This window comes from Schistocerca piceifrons, chromosome 8 (assembly GCF_021461385.2).
Source record: "Schistocerca piceifrons isolate TAMUIC-IGC-003096 chromosome 8, iqSchPice1.1, whole genome shotgun sequence".
NCBI classification, from domain to species: domain Eukaryota; kingdom Metazoa; phylum Arthropoda; class Insecta; order Orthoptera; family Acrididae; genus Schistocerca; species Schistocerca piceifrons.
In genome coordinates, this window is record NC_060145.1 from 339,814,447 (window position 1) to 339,835,024 (window position 20,578).

The following is a 20,578-nucleotide window of genomic DNA, read 5'->3' on the forward strand; positions in this document are numbered from 1 at the left end:
CTAAAGCATGATCTGCTTAGAAGTGTTGCACGTCCTTGCGTTGCCCTACGCAAGGCCTTCTCTCCTTTAGCTTGTGTGCTGTTGAGATGCATTTTTTGTCACTTCGAGTTTTTGCTGCCACATGTAAGCCATGAATTTTTGTTACGGTCAGTTACATCACAGCCAAGACAGTAAGATCTCCATAGTTCAGCATCATGTCTCAAAATCATTATCAAGTTCAGTGTAGGTGAAGATCAGTTCAGATTACATTTCTTATGCAGAATTATTCTCATAGTTCTGTGTTACAATTGTGTGTGTATGATCATACTTTTCAATACGTGAATTTACAGGGTGCTTTCATATAAACATTTTGGTTATTTATTCTTTTAAAATTCGTTTTGCAATTTTATGTACCATTTTTATTCTGTTATTTTTATGTGTTGGAACTGCATGCGTTGTAGCACTATCTACTGCTCAATATAGAATTTCACAGGACAGTTTCTTTAGGTTACGGTTTTGGTTTCCTAATTAATTTAGTGGAACGGTTTTGGTTTCCCAATTAATTTAACGGGAGCTAGTTGCAACATAGTGACACAGTTATACAATTTCATTTAGTTTTGGCGACTCATTTAATCAGATAGCTTTTATGTAGTGAAACCTCTAACGTTGTTCAGCTTTACAACACAGACACTCGAAGTTAAAAGGTAGGAAACAAGTCCTGTTTATATTTAGATCGCAACAAATACACATTTTTATTCATAAAAGATACATTTTGCGAATCCTTTGTTTAGGATGCGAGATTTTAGGAACTTTTGGGGATGTCGTAGTCAGATGAAGATTGAGTCTCATAGTGAAGCTTGAAAAGCACTTTGTGCAAAAATTGCGCATGTGCTGCTTTTCTGGCTTTTTATATTTTTCTTAGTGTATTATAACTTGTATTCTGATGATTTTTGTTAGTTTGGAGAATTTTTTGGGGTATTTTCATGACGTTTTCGTTCGGTGAAAAGCAACTGTGCAGTCTGAGGTGATTGTAGCGGAAATTTTATGTTTGACATACATAGGATTTTCATTAGTTACTCATTATTTGGGACAGTTTCTGTTGTGAACAGTTCGTGACCGAAAATTCTTTGGTTGTATTTGATTCTTGTTACAATCAGCATTATGACTACCAAAACTGTAGCTTTGTTGTCTTCTGTCGGCATGTCTGTTTAATCTGACTACACCATTATTATAGTATTGTTGCTAAAGATAAAGAAGGAAAATAAAAGAAAATACTCGAAATTGAACTAGTTGAGTATAGTGGGTCATAGGAAGACTATATGGCTGGAATGATACAGTCACAGGGAGAGATGATTACCAATTACAGGATTTGCCAGCTAAAATTAGGAAAGGGGTTCATGACGATTTTAAGCTTACTAGGAATCGTGCCGAGTGCAGACCCTATTATAATGAAAGAGAACTGCATCAACAGAACCAAACATATTTAGAAACAGATAAGAAGGTAGATGAGAGCATTTCGAATGTTGAAACAAATCAATGTCAGAACAAAGAGAAATTTGTAAAGAAAACAAAGTGTCAAGAGCTGTTTTCACTCCAGTAAATGAAAATAATGTGCAGCACAATGTTAAGTTACTATTCGCAAAACAGGTGAACAGGTGGAAGCAATGAAATTGCGATTCTAAACAGAAAAAGGATAATTTAGATATTATTTCCCATAAAGCTGACCAACTCACTACGCAAATGACAAATTTGTCAACTAGCACAGACAGGAATTCAGATGACACTTTACCAGTTCATTTTCCAGATAAATGAAAAAGTAGAGTTTAAAACAATCTGTAGATGGTAAGAAGCAAGCTAACCAACAACAGGAATGGGAAGTAAATAGAATACTCTCTCAGCTCACAGAAATAGAAAGAAAAAGTGACAGAGGTACTGACAATAATGATTTTGGTTATTTTCATGCAGATGTAGATTCAGATATTTTATTAGTCATTCAGCATTTGCACATGCAATAGACTTTGTCAGAAGATTTATTTATTAATATAACAAAATACATATTGACATTATTTACATTGTTGTAATTACCATTTCTAAAAATTCTTCTAAAGAACAAAATATGTTTGCTAGCAAGACACTGTGCAGTTTTACGTGAACTGATTTGCTTGGTGGTCGAGTGACACGTTTATATAATTTGTTATATATTTGGACTGCCATGTAAATATGACTTTTTTTTGCTATCATGTTTTGTGGTAAGAGGAGAGTAATACTCATTCTTGTAATATAATATTGTATTTGATTTGCACTTAACTGTTACACTTAAAATTTGTAGTTCAGTGAGTACATAATTAACACTTTCTAGAATATATAAGTTAATTAAAGTTAAAATCTTATACATGGTGAAAAAAGATCTTGTAATGAGTTCTACTATTTGCTCTTGCCATTACTCTAATTGATTCCTTCTGAATTACAAGAATTTCATTAAGTTTTTTGCTATATAGCCAGAGTATTAATTCGTATTTTAAAACAGACTGCAGAAAGGCAAAATATGCTTTCTTTACATATTCAAAGGTGACACTTCACATCACTCTCATCAGCAAGTATATTACTCCTCATAACGTAGCTGTTACTTGTTCTACAGGGGTACTCCATGTTAGTTTGTTGTCAAGTGAAAGACCTAATTTTTATACATTTTGATTTTTCTATTTTTGCAGTCTTTGATAAACTGAATCACATATTCTAAGTCTTATTTATATGCAATACTAAACCATTTGCACTGAACCAGGATGTTGCACTTTCTTTCACCAAATTCATTTTTTTGAGAAGGTCTTCAAATACATAGTTTACAGACAAAAAAATAGTATCACCACATACATATATGCCGTTACATTTGAATTTTCATGTAAGTCATTTAATTGTGCCAGGAACAGAACAGGTCCTAATTTTGATTCCTGTGGCATTCCATGTTGAGCTTCAAGTGTGTTTGATAACAGACCTCCTGAATTCACCACCTGCTTTCTTTTACTGAGATATGATTTCATTAATTTTAGACTTTTGCCAAAAAGTCTATCGAATTCTAGTTTGTAAGGCAAAACATGGTGGTAAACACAATCAAAGGCCACAGTTGGATCACAGAAGGTTAACTGTGTATGAACATGGCCCTCAAAAGCTGATAAATGCAAATGAATACAAAAACTTACGGTGTGTAGGCTGACATTCTTAGAAACAAAATTTATCTCACAAGCAAATTAATGTATGGTTGAGACGATACAATGAAGTGCATTAAAGTACACCAAAGAATTAGAATTCCAGTTGCAAGCGTTCCCTTACAGTTTGAAAGTATAAAATGTTATGAAATCAAGACCAAAAAAAAAAAAAACAAAAAAAATTTCACTTAATGGGTCACTACTCTTTAGTGAACATGTGCAGTGGTGTACATAGGGTCCCAAGCTGTTTCAGTGCTGTTTCTATCTTTAGTTTTCTGCACTGCTTCCTTCTGTCTTACTATACTCTGTATCTGTCAAAAATAGCTCTTCAATTATTGAATTAGCCAAAGAAAAAATTGGACTACTTATAATCCTGTCTGACTATATTACAAAAAAGTGACATAGGCCTGCTGCCTTATGGTATCTAAATAAGTTGGTTTGGCAATCACCAAGAATAAGATGATTATTTGTGGAAATCTGCAACTTACCAAGGTTGGTATGGTAGTGTGTCAATGTATTAATTGAATTAGTTAAGGGTTGTAAATTTGAACAGAATTTTCTTGCTGTGTAGAAATAATGATTAAAGCAAAGAAAGAATTTGCAGATGTGTGTGTTTGAGACTGAGAACTGATTACTGGATAAAGTCATGATTTTTTAAGAGCAATGCTAAGGAAAAGTTTTAGGTAATTAGTGAAATGAAGGAGGAGTAGGTGAGAATAATAGTTAACAATGAAATACATAAGGTAAGGTGAGAAATGATGATGAAAGAATTGTGAGATAAAAAGAGGAAGAGAGGAAAGGAAGGTAAGATGGGGAAAGTAGAGAATATGATGTGTAAACGTTTTTAGTGACCATGTCATTATGTAATAAAGAGGAATGGGTGGAATTAAGTGAAGTAAAATGTGGAAGTAAAGTGTCATTATTTTTCAGGAAATGAGCAAACAATGTGGAAAGTTATAATTACTGTAATGGCATGCATTATAAAAAATTGAAAACACATTTTCAAAATGAAACACAGGAAAGATACACAGCAATAATAAATTTTAACATCTTTGATTTTTGTATATGTGTACATAGCTACATTCTTGCATCCAACTGTCTACTTTTTTTTTTTTTCTTTTTAGTTATGTAATAGGCATTGCTATCATTTTTACTATTGTATTTTCAACCACATGAATTGTGTTGCAATGTAGAATATATGGTATTTCTTTGATAACACTTTTCTATATACTAAAATGTCTTTTGTATATTTAAGGAATTTACAACTCCAAAGAAAGTTAAACATGTATTTCAAAGAATGCTATGGAGGAATTGCACTTACATGATAGAAGTAAGTAATAAAATGGATGTGAGATGTGCATCAGGGAAGATTAACAAAGAAGGTATAGATGTTATTTACCTTTTTTCTTGCAACATATGCAATACATTAGAATTTTCCCTTTAGAATTTAACTTTTTTGCCATTGCGCAGTTTCACTTATACAGTTGTAGAATGACCTTATGTAGAGATATTTGCTTCTTTTCATCCCATCTTTTCATCCCTTTACAAATGATAATACTTAATGAAAATCAAATTTAGGAATATAATGGACTTAGGTAAACAGTAGTACGTGCCAAAATGAAGTTCTAAATCTGGAGAAAAATCAGATGGGAGCAAAAAGTTTCATTTTGCTCAATGTCCTGGAGAAATCTAATATTTGATGGTTGGTGTTTATTTAGGTCTCTTCCTGTGTTGTGATGTTAATGGTTATGAAGTGATAAGAGGAAATATGTAGAGGTATATGGTATATACGTCGCTTTTCTAGCTGTTTGTGAATTTGGTCATTTTGAAAAAGCAAAATGAATGGTACAGAGGTAAATGAATAACGTGGTATTGTTGGATATTGAGAGAGGACATATGCTACAAAGTAAAGATGTTATCTGAAGAAAAGTATAGTTATTATCTGATAGTGGTCAAGTGCTGATGAAGCTGAAGGCATATGAAGCTAAGCTAATAAGAGCAATGAAGAGAAAAGTGATAAAAAGTAAAAAAAGCTAACAAAGATTTTTATAAATTCAATGCACAAAAAAGAAATGCTGGTTACTTTACTTGTGTCTGTTCCTTACTGCTAGTTTTAGCTAAGTTATATTTCAATCATTTATTCTGATTTAATCCAGACAAAAAGCTGAAAGTGAGGAAACAAAAAATATCATTTATAACATTATTTAATAAATTATGTTCACTTTGGAGTACCAACTTTATTTGTCTTATATTTTCTTTGTTATTATAGGACAATATTTCAAGATTCCTTCTTGTGGGTTTCTGGTCACTAATGACTTTCTGGCAGGGTGTTTCTTGCAGCTAGTTCTTTGAATGGATTGAGTAACCCTTTCCTTAATCCAAACATGGTTGTTCCCTGTCCTGATATGTCTTGGTAGTTATTCCGTTTTTTATGTGTGTGTGTGTGTAGTAAGTTAGTAATGGTTTGTGTTCTGTGCACAACTGAGTAAAATAGTAAAAAGCATCTTAAATGCATGCATAGTAATATTTCCCTTTAACTCTTTTTACCACTAATTATTACCATGTAATATCTTGACAATTACTGATGTGTATATTTTCTGTGTTACTTGTTTTGTAACATTTGAAACATTTTACCTCTACAGGTGATAGAAATACTATGTTCACACATTTCTGCTATCATAATTACGCTACATGCATGTGCAGCTCTACGTTAGTACTTTATAGATGATTTCTGTGTTCAACTTTTGTATTTGCTTTTATGAAAAAATTAGTTACATCTGCTTAGATACGTATGTTATCATACATGCTACTTTTCATGTTCCAATCATTCTCTTCTGCCTTGTTTGGCTTATTCAGTCTTCCATTGTAAAGTATTTTCTGTTATGTTTCATGTTAAGGAAATAACCATTTTCACCAATGCACACAGACACCTACTCTAACCAATTGTCAAAGAATGAGTTTCAATATTCACCGTATTGTTTTGCAAACCCTTACATTGGCCTATACAAGGCCTTCTCGCCTTTAGCTGGGTTGCTGCTGTGCTACATTCTTTTCTTCTCTTTTTTGTGTGGGGGGGGGGGGGGCGTGGGGGGCGTTCCTCACTTTGAGTTTCTGCCGCCACAGAATAAGCCATGAAAATTTGTTACGGTGACTTACATCACAGTCAAGACAATAAAATCATTAACAGTTCAGCTTTGTTTCAAAATTATTATTATTAGGTTCAGTGTAAGTGAATCTTAGTTCAGAATACATTGCTTAGGCAGAAGTATTATTTTCACAGCGCAGTGTTACAGTCTGTGCAGAATACCATACTTAGTAGATGTGCAGACGTCAGGGCACGCATGAGGCAAGTGGTAATGGTGGAGTTCGCAGATACACGTTTAAAGGGAAATGCGAAGTGCTGGGTGGGGAAGTGCTGTTTTAAGCTGGAGCCTACATTTAAATTTCTTTTAAATATTAAGCGGGGCCCCTGCACGCCCACACATGCACGGTGACCATTCTAAAAGATCTGTCACCATCTCTTTGGTCAGTATCTAAAAAGATTTCCATAAAAGATGCAGAGATGTATTTTCGCCTGGCTTTTTAATCATTAGTAATTTTCAGAGAAGTATCATGAGTGGCGAATTTTGAGTAAAATTTCTCGTGTTTCCATGTTAATATTTGCTTATTTTGCCAAAATACAGCGGTGTTCACACAGTCTCATCTCATTAATATGTACAGACGCAATTGCGAGAGAATTCTGAATCAGTAGTTTGTTAAGTTCATTAAGTGAGGAACTGTGGAACAGTAAGCTCATTATCTTATGAAAAAACACATCCTCAGTACAAAATAAACATGTAATATCTTCACTTGCGCTGTTCCAAAACCCGCAGCATTTCCGTTTCACTAGCTGTCCACTTTTTTTCCCTTTGGGGCACACAAAAGGACATTTCTAATTTTTGGGACCCCCTAAACATGATTTTTTCCTACAGTGGATGAAAAAAGTAAATACATAACGAACATATTTACATTTTTTTGTTTTGGAATAACTGTAAGATACAAGTGCTGGAGGGGATGTGCTGTTCTAAACTGGAGCCTACATTTAAATTTCTTTAAATATTAAGCGGGGCCCCTGCACCCCCACACTTGGTGATAAATTTTTATGTTCTAGATATTTTATCTGTGGAAGATTAGGAGACACTAAAAATCTTGTGAACCACCTGGTACACTACTGTATCATGACAAGGAGTCAAGCAACATTGCTATAGCGAATTATTCTGCGTCACTACTCTAACTGTTGCCGGCTGGAGTGGCCGAGTGGTTAAAGGCGCTACAGTCTGGAACCGCACGACCGCTACGGTCGCAGGTTCGAATCCTGCCTCGGGCATGGATGTGTGTGATGTCCTTAGGTTAGTTAGGTTTAACTAGTTCTAAGTTCTAGGGGACTTATGACCACAGCAGTTGAGTCCCATAGTGCTCAGAGCCATTTGAACCATTTGAACTCTAACTGTTGATGAAGTCCAGGATGATTCTAGGCTTGACAGGTGCTCCCAATTTATACAGGGAATTGAAAGAAACAATACTTAATGTCTTGACTACCTCCCCCGATAGCAACATATTAATGATTTGTGTATTTTGGATGCTTCTACACTGCAGCAGTGTCTCTGCTCTGATATCTAAATCAGTTACTCCTAATTACGTTCCCTACCTACTTGTCTATTTTTCTGTATCCTCCCCTAACACCATATTTCGAAGGGTTCTATTGTCCAGTGTTTCATTTCTATATAATTCTGCAGAACCAAACAAATGTTTTCAGAAACTGCTTCCTAATACTTAAACTGACATTTTGTATTGAAAAATATCTCCTTTCCAGAGAAAATAATTCGTTTAATTACACCTTTACTGTTTTTAATGGCATCCTACACTTATATTTCGTTATGAATATTTGTTATTGTCTATGTGACATAGTGTGGACACAACACAATAAGAAATGATTCAATTCACCTACAGCCATTGCCTTTATTTTACTTTTGTTGACGTTCATATTATAATCTCATTTCAAGATAACGTTCATTCCAACCAATTGACCTTCCAAGTTCTATGTGGCCTGTAGCACAATTATAATGTCACAAGCAAGTCTTGAATTTCTATTTCTTCTCTCTGAATTTGGATTCAGTTCCCAAATTGTTCCTTGGTTCTCTTTACTGCGTAGCCTACATACAAACTGAACAGTATGGGTAGAACCTGCAAACCTCTCTCACTTGCTTCTGCACTGCTTCTGTCATTCTGTGTCTTTCTTCTGTTACAGTCCGGTATTTATAATACCTTTCGTTCCCTGTATTTTATCCCTGATCTGAGAACTGTGGAGTTTTGAAAAGTGTATTACAACCGACATCAGAGGGCTACAGCTGAGTTATTTGGGTGACTTCACATCTGTCATTCTATGTCTTTCTTCTGTTACAGTCCGGTATTTATAAAACCTTTCGTTCCCTGTATTGTATCCCTGATCTGAGAACTGTGGAGTTTTGAAAAGTGTATTACAACCGACACCAGAGGGCTACAGTTGAGTTATTTGGGTGACTTGAGAGCTGTGTTGTCAGTTGTGTTTCCTACATGAGCTTCACAAGACATTATTTGTTACAACATATATCTGTTTACAAATTAGGAAACTGTTGTCTTATTCGATACACTACCTCTGGACTGGAAGGTAGTATGCTTCAAAAAAGACTGTAACAAAAATGGGAAATGAAGTTCTAATGAAAAATCAATTCTATAAGGAGATGTATAAATCTTTTTATTTATTCTGTTATTACATGTCAGAATAAAGGAGACAGGAAGAAGTATGTTATACCAAGACAAGTATCATTAGAAGCAATCTAGTGGATGATACAAAAAACTAAAACTCATTATACTCTACGCAGACAAAAGGTAATAAACGATAAGAACAATTAAAACAATGTAGTTAATAGTAGAACGAACAGAGTTGTGGTGATTTACATTTAGACTATGAAAATATTATAAATAAAGGAATAACCCTATAATAGATCAGTACAGATGTGAACTGACGTCTAAAGTTATTTAGACTGTGGACTTGAATCACATTTTGTGCTTGATTATTGATGGGCTGTCGAAATGGCTTGCTTAAACGAACTCAAGGGTTTGTTTGTGCAGTCGTACACCAGTGTGGGTGTCTCAGTCCTATCTGAGCACCGAGAATCCTCCACAGCATCAGTAGCAGCAGCGAACCCATTATGGTAACTACTGTGTAGTGCAGAACTGTCAACCTGAAACAGTTAAATGTAACCACATGTTGTTAAATGTAATAGAACCATACAATACAGCCTACAAGGCCGGTGTTGCCTTCCAACGTGCGATTAACTGATAGAGTACCACAGTCAAAACACGAAAGAGAACAAATTTGTTTCGAAACACAGATCGTATCTGCAAAATAACGCTTTCCCAGCTTGAGTTGCGATTATTTTTCAATATTTACTGGCACGACGCATTTCGACTGCATGCTGCCATCAGTTAGATCGATATTCCACTGCTGTCTGGGGCGTGTCCAGATACGTCTTCGGCTTGGAATTTCATTGGCTCGAGTAGAGTTGTTTCCAGTAATGAGTTCCGCCTCCGACTGAGCGAAGACGAAGGCTCTGGGCAGCGATGGGATACCAACCTGACTATCGCCCGTCTTACGCCCCGGTAAGCAGGAGAAATGGTATGGGAAGCCATTTCATTTCATATCAATACCCCTTCGGTTGTCATCTGCAGCACCCTCACAGCACAACGGTGTGTCAACGATATTCTACGCACCACTTTATAAATCTTCATGCAAGACATCCTGGGCTTAAATTTCAGCAAGATAATCTTCCTACTTGCTAAACCGTACGTTGGCGAGTAAGGTAGCCATATATATCCCTAGTCGGGAAAGTTTGGGGCGTTATGGATAGGGCCCTTCAACCAGTACTGGAGTTTGGATATCTAACGTGCCAACTGGAAGGAATTTGGCACGATAGCCCTCTGGAGAGTATCCAACAACTTTATCATTCAGTGGCAATCATCATAATTGCTTGTGTAAGGGGTACAGATGGACCAATGCGTTATTATGGTTCAAATGGCTCTAAGGACTATGGAACAACATCTGAGGTCATCAGTCCCCTACACTTAGAACGACTTAAACCTAACTTAACTAAGGTCATCACAGAAATCCATGCCCGAGGCAGGATTCGAACCTGCGACCGTAGCAGCACCGCGGTTCAGGACTGAAGCACCTAGAACCGCTCGCCCACAGCGGCCAGCCAATGCGTTATTAATTTGCTGGGTGTGCGAAGCTCTTTCTCCTGAATAAATCATCCAGTTTTTCTGAAATTCTAATTATTTGTTTGCGTGCACATGCATATCATATTTACCGATTTACGACCTATTCATTTAACTCCTTCGTGATTGTCGTGATGGCGTATTTCAACTCCTTAACCTCCATCTTATTTAACGTAAGTGTTTACTCACAGGTGTTTTAAAAGATGGCCACCGAATGACTAGTACGATTTCTATGCTTCTTAAAATGTAAGTTTTTAGCAGCATTTCATTCGTTACTTATTCACATGGTTATAAGTTTCTTTAGTTTATTTATTAATAAAAACAGTAAGGATTTATCTGTAGGCTGAAGTTCCAAAAGGTATAACTTATGTTCGGAAACCTACAGAATTCCTTTCATTACACAGTTACCACATTCTCACGTACTTCAGATATAATTCTCGTAGTGAATATCTAGTATCCTTTTAATGTCATACAAGTGAAGTTTTGAGATTTTATAGTGCATTTTAAGAATAATCTCGTGTTATTTGAAATTCCATTTAACGCGCTTTGGAAGTAATGTAGGTGATTTATTGCGTTACTTGTGACGATTAGGACTAATGCGAACCATGGACCCCGTCGGTGGTGAGTTGGCCTGCGTGCCTCAGCGGTACAGATAGGCATACTGTATGTGCAACCACAATGGAAGGATATTTGTTGAAAGGCCAAACAGACGTGGGGTTCCTCGTGAGGGGCAACAGTCTTATCACGAGATGCAGCGGCAACAGCCTGATTGACAGGCAACAGTATGACTGACATGGTCGTGTAGTATCAACCAAAATGGTCTTGCTGCGCTGGCGCTGCGAACTCTCACCGATTGTCAGCTATCAAGTGTGTGGCCCCTTCCACGTGGATAAAGATACATGGCAGTTAGCTACGTCGAAACGCTGCTCGGAGCGTAGTGGAGGAACACCGAGCTGGCCCACGCAGCACCTTCGGGGTCTCTGCGCAAGCCAGTCAGATCCAGACGCTCAGATGGCTGTGTCATAATGCGAGACAGTATCGCTCATTTTTGGAAACTTCGCCAGGCTATTCAAAGTTCATTCGCTCCCTCTTTCGCAAACCACAGTCGAGTGAAGATCGCTCGGATCGGCCTAGCGGTTATATTGTTCTATGGGGACCTAAGACCACTGACGAGCCATACGCTTAGCATCTGTGTGTGTGTGTGTGTGTGTGTGTGTGTGTGTGTGTGTGTGTGTGTGTGCGTGCGTGTGCGTCGTGCGTGCTTGCGTGACATTTCCTATACTTGCAAATATTCGTGAACAATTAAGGAGTTCCCGATGTGCCACGTGAATGGATACACAGTTGCTGCTGAAGAGACTCTGCTTTCAGTTCACTGTCATTTGTTCATACGATCATCATTCACAGCACCAGCTGAACCTAGGCACGGCACTTCTGGGGCGTCGACTTGTTTCTCGACGTCGACACTCGAGGCATATTACGTGAGTTTTAATCCAATTGCGCTCGTTTTTCCCACTTTTGACACTATACTGTCCGAGTCTCTCTCACTCCAGAAACAGTTACACTTCTCTCCTCAACGCTGGAACAACATGTATATGTCACCTCCACTCAGTCCAGTCTGTAGCTCGTGCTCGCGGCCGCGTTATCGCTTCCCGAGTCCGGGGTCCCGGGTTCGATTTCCAGCGGCGTCAGAGGTTTTCACCTGCCTCGAGATGACTGGGTGTTTGTGTTGACCTCATCATTTCATCATCATTCATGAAAGTGTTGAGATTTGGCTGATCAATGTTTGGGAATTCTTACGGTCACTGATAACAACGCAGTTGAGTGCTCCACTAACCATACATCATCATCATCCACTCTGTCCAGAGCCCGTATAAAAATCGTCTCTTCGGTTAACTCAGTAACTTGGTTCGTTATCGTTTCGAGATGAAGTTCTGAAATTTCAGCTTTATAGCGAAAAAATTGGCATCCCCTCTGAGTCATCTGCAAACACGAATGGTTACAGAGTCCATGTAATTAGCATTTTTATGACACCGATGCTCCTCTCCAACAGGACATCATCCACACATCTGCTTCTGCTGTATTGCAACTAAAATACTAATGGTGTGTGCCAATTAGGTGTTCAGTGGCAAAACTCATTTATTTCAGTGAGATCTTTCAGTCTGTTTCATCTGTTGGTATCAGTTATGAGAAATTTTAGTATTTATTAATATGTAGGTGTTATTTCAGTTTGCGTTTGGAATCACTGTTACTGAACTTTTGCATGTGAATGAAGTGCACATATAAATACTACAAAAAAGTAATTGTGTGTACAATATAGATGTGTAGATGGAGCAAGTTTTGCAGGTCACGTAAATACATTAGGTAAAGTCCCTTTCTTTAGGATTTTAATGAATAAAGTTTTTATTCGAAGAGAGAGCGATATTACTGTATAATAGTAATATAAAACAATAAAGCAAGTATAATAGGGTAGAGATTTGTTGGGTAACACAATGATATTTGTGAGTCGACTGTAGTAGTTGTACTGAATATCATGATAAAAGAAGTACACGTACCAAAAATATTTCTTCTTGGCTGCTTCCAAGTTGTCGAAGCTCTCATTCAAGATGTAAAGGCGCAATCCACGCACACAGTTTTTATGATGCCACTCTAAGTCAACGTCTACTATGTCACAGGGAAAGAGCTTGCGGTCGGCTTCTCCCAGACGGCCCAGCATGGCCACCATGTTGTCGTCTTTGAAAGTCCACTCTCTAGTGGTGAATTTCTCCAGAGCTTGCGTGACTCCATGAACACGCGAGTACACATTCCATAGTCTGCAACACAAACGCGGTGTCAGCGTTGAAACAGAACCTCTTTGTCACGATTAACTTGAACAGTGAAGCTTACAGTTAAAAATAAAAATGAAATTAGGGTTCACATCATTTTTTTTGGTAAATCCTAAATATGGCAATGGCTCTTGTACTCCACAAATACAGGGCGAACATTAATAAAACCAACAAACTGGAGGGACGGATTCCTGACTATAAATGGAGGAAAAAAGGTCCTACGAACATGTGTCCAACATGCATCGTTGCCACAGTAGATGGCACTGATGAAAGAAAGTTCCTTTGACCACATGCTGTCTTTGTGTGTTGGAGCCTGTGTGATTGACACAGCATACTGGAAGCATCGGAATGGCCACTATTCATATCGGGAACAAGCTGAGATAGTATCTGTGTACGGCCAAGCAGATGGAAAAAGTCGAGAGGCAGGACAGCTATATGGCCGCCCGGCAAGCCGCGCCATCTAACACGCTGCTACCCGAGCGGGAAGGCGTGCCGGTCCCTGGCACGAATCCGCCCAGCGGAGTAGTGTGGAGGACCTGTGTGGCGGTCAGCCTATGGATGGTTTTTAAGGCGGTTTTCCATCTACCTCGGCAAATGCGGGCTGGTTCCCCTTATTCCGCCTCAGTTACACTATGTCGGCGATTGCTGTGCAAACACTGTCTCCACGTACTCGCACACCCTAATAACTCTACCACGCAAACGTTTGGGCTACACTCGTCTGGTATGAGACGTTCTCCGGGGCGGGGGAAGGGGGAAGGTCGGGGTCCACTGGGGAGCGAACTGCACAATAACCCTGGGTTCGGTGTGGGGCGGCCGTGAGGTGGGTGGACTGCTGTGGCCTGTTGTGGAGTTGTGAACCACTGGGCTACGGCGGGACGAAGCCTCTCCGTCGTTTCTGGGTCCCCAGTTTAATACACAACACACACGCACACCGGACAGCTATATCAAAACAAGTACCCTCACTGGGACCAACCACATCACACAACATTTCATGCCTTTCTTGGCCTTTTATGTGATCAATGGTCCTTTCAGATTGACGACCGTGCAGGAAGGACTGTGCGAACACCAGATTTGTAGTACCAGGTTCTACAGGATATTGAGACGAACTCTAGTACAAGGTCGAGGCAACATGGTGTAAGCCATGTACCGTTATGTGTATCCTGCATGACAACCGCTACTATCCCTATCACCTGCAGCGAGCACAAGGAACATCAGCAGTGGATTCCCCCCTACAGGAAGGATTTTGTCGATGGTTTTTGCACCAGATCAATTATGGTATTTCTGTCATCAGTCCTCTTTAAGGATGAAGCAACCTTCAGTAGAACTGGCATCGTCAGTCTGCATTATTGTCATCTGTGGGCTACAGAAAATCCTCGGGGCGTGGTTGAGGCGACTCAACAGTATCATTTCAACACCAATGTGTGGGTAGGGTTTCTGGGCGTTCACATACTTGGATCGATTACCAATCCGCAGTGCCTCCATGGACGAGTGTACCTCGACTTCCTGCTTGGAATGCTTCAGAATGTGCCATCGGTAATACAACAAGTTACAAGATTTCTGCATAACGGAGCACTACACCACTTCCGCATAACGCTTCGCTGACACCTCAACAACATCTTCCTCAGATAGGGTGCGAAGGCCCTGTATCATGCCCTGCTAGATTACCGGTCTTAAATCCACTGAATTACCTCTGTGGGCATCTGAAAAGCGTTGTGTAGGCTGAACCAGTTCCTGATGTGCAGAGCCCTTAACAGCGTGTTCACGAAACCTGTGAGGCTATTCAGAGAGAAGCCGGAGCGGGCGAAAGAGTGCGGCAGTCCGTGATACCACTTGCTGAAAGCGTGCATTTCATCCCATGGGGGCCACTTTGAACATCAGTTGTGAAGTGGATGCGATGCAGCTCTCTACTGTGTTCTGGGACGATTTCTTGTCGTTGCACATTTACAGCCCATTTTCAAACACATCTTCACAGGACCTTATTTCTTCCATTTCCAATCTGAAACCCGTCCCTGCAGTTTGTCAGTTTTATTAACATTCCTCTGTATATTAATTTCCATAGATTTGTATTAGCTTTGATTAACGTCCATCTGCGACATTGAGTGGTCATTGCGTCTGACGCCACACTGGAGGATCTGGGTTTAGTCCTCGTTGCTACAAGACATTTACCCTCGGCGAGACGAGCTTAATGGGGTGCTCTACGGCTTGTGAGACAACCGATTTGCTATTTCAGTCAGGCGTAACGACTTCAAGGTTTGGTAAACCGACAACGGATGGAAAAGCAGGCTGCTGAACTCGTACCGCATCTAAATGAAGTCATTTGAAAAAATTCGTTGATTTGGATGAAGCAGACCAAACAACGAGGTAATCAGTACCATCGGATTAGGGATGGATGAAGAAGTAAGTCGGCCGTGCCCTTCCAAAGGAATCATCCCGGTATTGTCCTGGAGCGATTTAGGGAAATGATAGAAAATCTAAATCAGGATGGCCGGACGCGGGTTTGGATCGCCGTTGTCCAGAATGCGAGTCTACCTGGAAAAAGGATGGCTCAGTGTACGGTTGCCGTAGTGCTGGTCTGTGAGACTGGTGTCTGAATTACTTTTACTGTTGTTAGATTTAGGGCATTCAAGAAACCGTAACTGACTTATAAATATCAAAACGAGTCCTTGAAAGTTAACATCATATTGCTTAAGACGTGCAACAAAACTGAAATGTACCAGCTAGCAGTTCAGTTTCCAACTAATTTGCAATTGTGTGAAGTTTCAGTGGAACTGTGTAACGACTTTATGAAAGTTCTGATGATGATTTCTGAAAGCACATTATTGCTCGTGATACAGTAGAATGACATTGTTCTCTTGAGGATCTCTAAGGGTAGTTTCAATTCCATGAGCGGGATTGTTTTCTTCCTTTGTTTATAGGGGAGGAGGAGGAGGAGGAGATTTATCGTCCTGTCGACAGCAAGGTCAATAGAGACGGAGCACAAGCTCCGATTAGGGAAGGATGGAGAAGGAAAGTGGCAGTGTCCTTTCGAAGGTACCATACGGGAATGTGTCTTTAACAATTTAGGAGAACGGGAAACCTAAATCAGGGTGGCTAGACACAGGTTTGAATTATCGCCCTCCCGAATGCGAGTCCAGTATGCTAACCACTGTGCTATAATCTACTCGGTTTGCTTGTAATGGAGTTTTTCTTCCATGAGATGTGAGAGTTGAGCATATCTGCTACATGTAAGTAACTGTTATGAGTAGATGTGCTATGTAGTGTGGTGTCAATGCTATTGAGGCAATGCGAGAGAGAAGATGGCCTCAAACCCGACTGTAGACACAGCCCGAAATATCACAGAGGTTAACAATAAACTGCATCTAGAAATTGAACCTGGTGCATACGATATTGACGATTTAAAACAGACTGGAAAGGGATTGAGCTCCGTGCAAACATAAGTACACTTAAATCTGAAATAAGGACGGCGAATGCATCGATTGACTAAGCAGAAATGTTCAATAGGCCCACTACTGGGTTTCACAGACGGACAGGTTTTGAAGACGGATCCCAATAAATTTTACAAATCTGATCAGACAATGGATATTCTCCGTATTGTTGAGTGTAACATTGCAACGAACTCATATCTCAACGATAGAGTGGTTCATTCAATTTACGGATCCTTTCCATGAGTTGGAACAGGGTATAAGATCGTTGAGACTTCTACCACCGCTATATACCTTCCAGTGACAGTTCAGACATTGGATTATATGGATCTGCGTACTGTGGATAAGAATAACCAACTTGTTGACTTTCGTGGTGAGGAAATCATTCTGCGACTACAACTGCGACAAGATGTGCGTAAGGTATAAAACCAGTGCACACAGCCCACAGCATAGCACATCGTAGCAGAACCGCAAGATGATAACACTCTCGAACAACAAGTATCTTAAATCAGTAGGCTTGAAACCTCGCAATGACGTCGTCGCTTGATATATCTCACCCAGTGGAATATGAAGAGCGAATCATAAGACAAGAATACTTCTCGCATAAGTCTTACGCTTCAACGACATTTAATAAGAACAATTAAATTAGGATTGTCATCGAGCTCCAAGACGTTTTTCATGCAGGAGTTTCATATATTTTCATGGAACCTCTAAGAAAAAGGATGGTAGTCATACAGCGGGATCAAAGCTTAAACGTAATGCTTTGGCATACCTGTTCCAGGAAATAAGTTACGAACTTAATGGGGTAGAGGTTGATAGTACACGTAATGCTGGCATAGTATCACCCCTTAAAACTTCTCTCTCATCATCACCCTCGGATTTGAATGGCTCAGAAAATGCAGATGGTTCATAGACGAGACTGTGGGCAGAACAGTAGAAGAGTACATTTACTACATGCGTACCTCTGAAAATGGTTATGGCGTACTTTGAGGACATGCAGCGAATTATTATGAATACTAAACAGGAGCTTATTCTGGCACGGAGCGCAATGGATAGCAGCTCAAGAGGTGAATCAGATCATCATCAGTAAAATTATATGGAAAATGTCGCACATCACTGTGGCAGACGAGGGGCGTTTAAAGCTTTTAAAAGTTCTGAATACCGGTACAAATCTGCCATTAACTTTCCGCTCGTTGGAGGTTTTTGAGTACCCGGTGCTACCGACAGGGAGCAGACAAACATGGGCTATTAAAACCTTAGTGCAGCTACCAAGATTCATCATACTTGCATTCCAGACAAAAGGAGGGGGAATTTAGCAAATGATTCCGCCGTATTTGACAACTGTAATTAAACTAATGCCAGAGTCTATTTGAATTCCGAATTCTATCCGTTTGATAGTTTACTGATACAGTGGGATCATGATATAGTGGGATCAGAACGCATACAGTCTAGCATTTGGCATGTTTGCAAGGTTCCGTGCTTCTTACTATGAACGTGTTGAAGAGAAAGGATGCCTACTCAGTCCACGGAAATTCAAGGAGCTGGCACCAGTCGTCGTAATAGACTGTTTTAAGCAGAATGAGATAGCTAAATCAGAACCAGTAGATGTACGAATCTTCATCAAATTTCCCAGAACACACTGCAGCGTATGCTCTAGTTTTACATGATCGTGTAATTAACTATTGCTCACTTACTGGTGTTGTGCAGCGTGCTGTGGCACGCCCAGAGCATTTCACAATGACAACTTGCTGTGTGAACATCGTTGCCGACATTCAAGGTTTCTATGATGATCCACATTTAAAGATGTTGCATACACGGAAGATGCTGGTATAATAGAGACATTTTCAGCAAGAATTGCATCAGAGACCTTTCAAGGATGACAACTGTGCTAAAACACGGAGGAATGCAAAGTGGCTAACACGTTTTTCTCATGGACTTCACTGGGACGATCCTGGTATAAGTTATAAAGAAATGATGACGTCACTTCGAATATACAGTCATCCTGAGACCATGATTTACGTCAAATGCGAGGAGGAGATCACGTGGGTGCAGCGAATCTTCAAGTTTGCACCTATTTAAGATCTGGAATTCTACCGGTGCTCTGCTATCCATAAGCTCAAAAAGAAGATGTGTGGAAATAGCTCCTACTTAGGTAGTATGTAGCCTTGCCCAGATCCTTTGTTTGTGGCTTTGTTCAACCACAGGGGGTATAATTTCAGCCATGTTTGCTATGTGTCTTTTGAAGCGGACACGATCACGAGGCGCCTGTTCCCATAAACCTACATGTGCAGCACGACAGGCGAAATCCCATGCAATCGTTACATATATTTTGTTTTCATTCATCTTAAACGTCACCTCTCTCATGCTTTAAACTAATATCTTGTGCATCTTGCACTGGCTTTACGTACATTTATAAGCGTCGGGGTTTGGGAAATAATAACAAAAATGTATGGTAACTAATAACATTTTTTTTATTCTGACATAAAAACTCACAGCAACAATACTGCTTTACATCCACAAAACTTGTTTTTACAATACACGAAGTAATACTGCTTTTAAATGCACAGTTCTTGTTAGTGTTTGAATATTTGTTGTTTACAGTTCATAGTTTTAAAGATAATAGTACTGATTGAAAATTTTTTTGTACTTTACATTGTAGAGGTATAGTTTCTCTTACTCTAATACTGTAAGTATTACTAGCGAAGTTCGATCCAAATGGAAGACTTAATTTATACTTTGAACTGGATGACTCTAAACATTTTCCACCTCAAGCAGCTGAAATAACTTAATAATATAATGAAGCGAATGGCCCTAAAATGTTTATCCCAAACAGCTGCACTAAAATGAAATGGGTGGAACTCACACTTAAAACTAGAATGACTTGGATAGCTGTCGGTAGGTGAAACTTAAAAACTAATCTACACTCCTGGAAATGGAAAAAAGAACACATTGACACCGGTGTGTCAGACCCACCATACTTGCTCCGGACACTGCGAGAGGGCTGTACAAGCAATGCTCACACGCACGGCACAGCGGACACACCAGGAACCGCGGTGTTGGCCGTCGAATGGCGCTAGCTGCGCAGCATTTGTGCACCGCCGCCGTCAGTGTCAGCCAGTTTGCCGTGGCATACGGAGCTCCATCGCAGTCTTTAACACTGGTAGCATGCCGCGACAGCGTGGACGTGAACCGTATGTGCAGTTGACGGACTTTGAGCGAGGGCGTATAGTGGGCATGCGGGAGGCCGGGTGGACGTACCGCCGAATTGCTCAACACGTGGGGCGTGAGGTCTCCACAGTACATCGATGTTGTCGCCAGTGGTCGGCGGAAGGTGCACGTGCCCGTCGACCTGGGACCGGACCGCAGCGACGCACGGATGCACGCCAAGACCGTAGGATCCTACGCAGTGCCGTAGGGGACCGCACCGCCACTTCCCAGCAAATTAGGGACACTGTTGCTCCTGGGGTATCGGCGAGGACCATTCGCAACCGTCTCCATGAAGCTGGGCTACGGTCCCGCACACCGTTAGGCCGTCTTCCGCTCACGCCCCAACATCGTGCAGCCCGCCTCCAGTGGTGTCGCGACAGGCGTGAATGGAGGGACGAATGGAGACGTGTCGTCTTCAGCGATGAGAGTCGCTTCTGCCTTGGTGCCAATGATGGTCGTATGCGTGTTTGGCGCCGTGCAGGTGAGCGCCACAATCAGGACTGCATACGACCGAGGCACACAGGGCCAACACCCGGTATCATGGTGTGGGGAGCGATCTCCTACACTGGCCGTACACCACTGGTGATCGTCGAGGGGACACTGAATAGTGCACGGTACATCCAAACCGTCATCGAACCCATCGTTCTAC

The 20,578-nt window shown here is 40.2% G+C and overlaps 1 protein-coding gene across 2 annotated transcripts in view; it reads right to left on the reverse strand.

Annotated features, from left to right (window-relative positions):
- Positions 1-8,998: 8,998 nt before the first annotated feature.
- LOC124711729 (fatty acyl-CoA reductase 1-like) overlaps positions 8,999-20,578 on the reverse strand; it is a 158,109-nt gene continuing 146,529 nt past the window's right edge. For both annotated transcript variants that reach the window (XM_047241937.1, XM_047241938.1), the window contains exons 8-9: positions 13,031-13,288; positions 8,999-9,445 (exon numbers count right to left, since the gene is read on the reverse strand). In XM_047241937.1, coding sequence (XP_047097893.1) covers positions 9,313-9,445; positions 13,031-13,288 — 391 coding nt within the window. In that variant the 3' untranslated portion in view covers positions 8,999-9,312. The remainder of the gene's footprint in view (positions 9,446-13,030; positions 13,289-20,578) is intronic.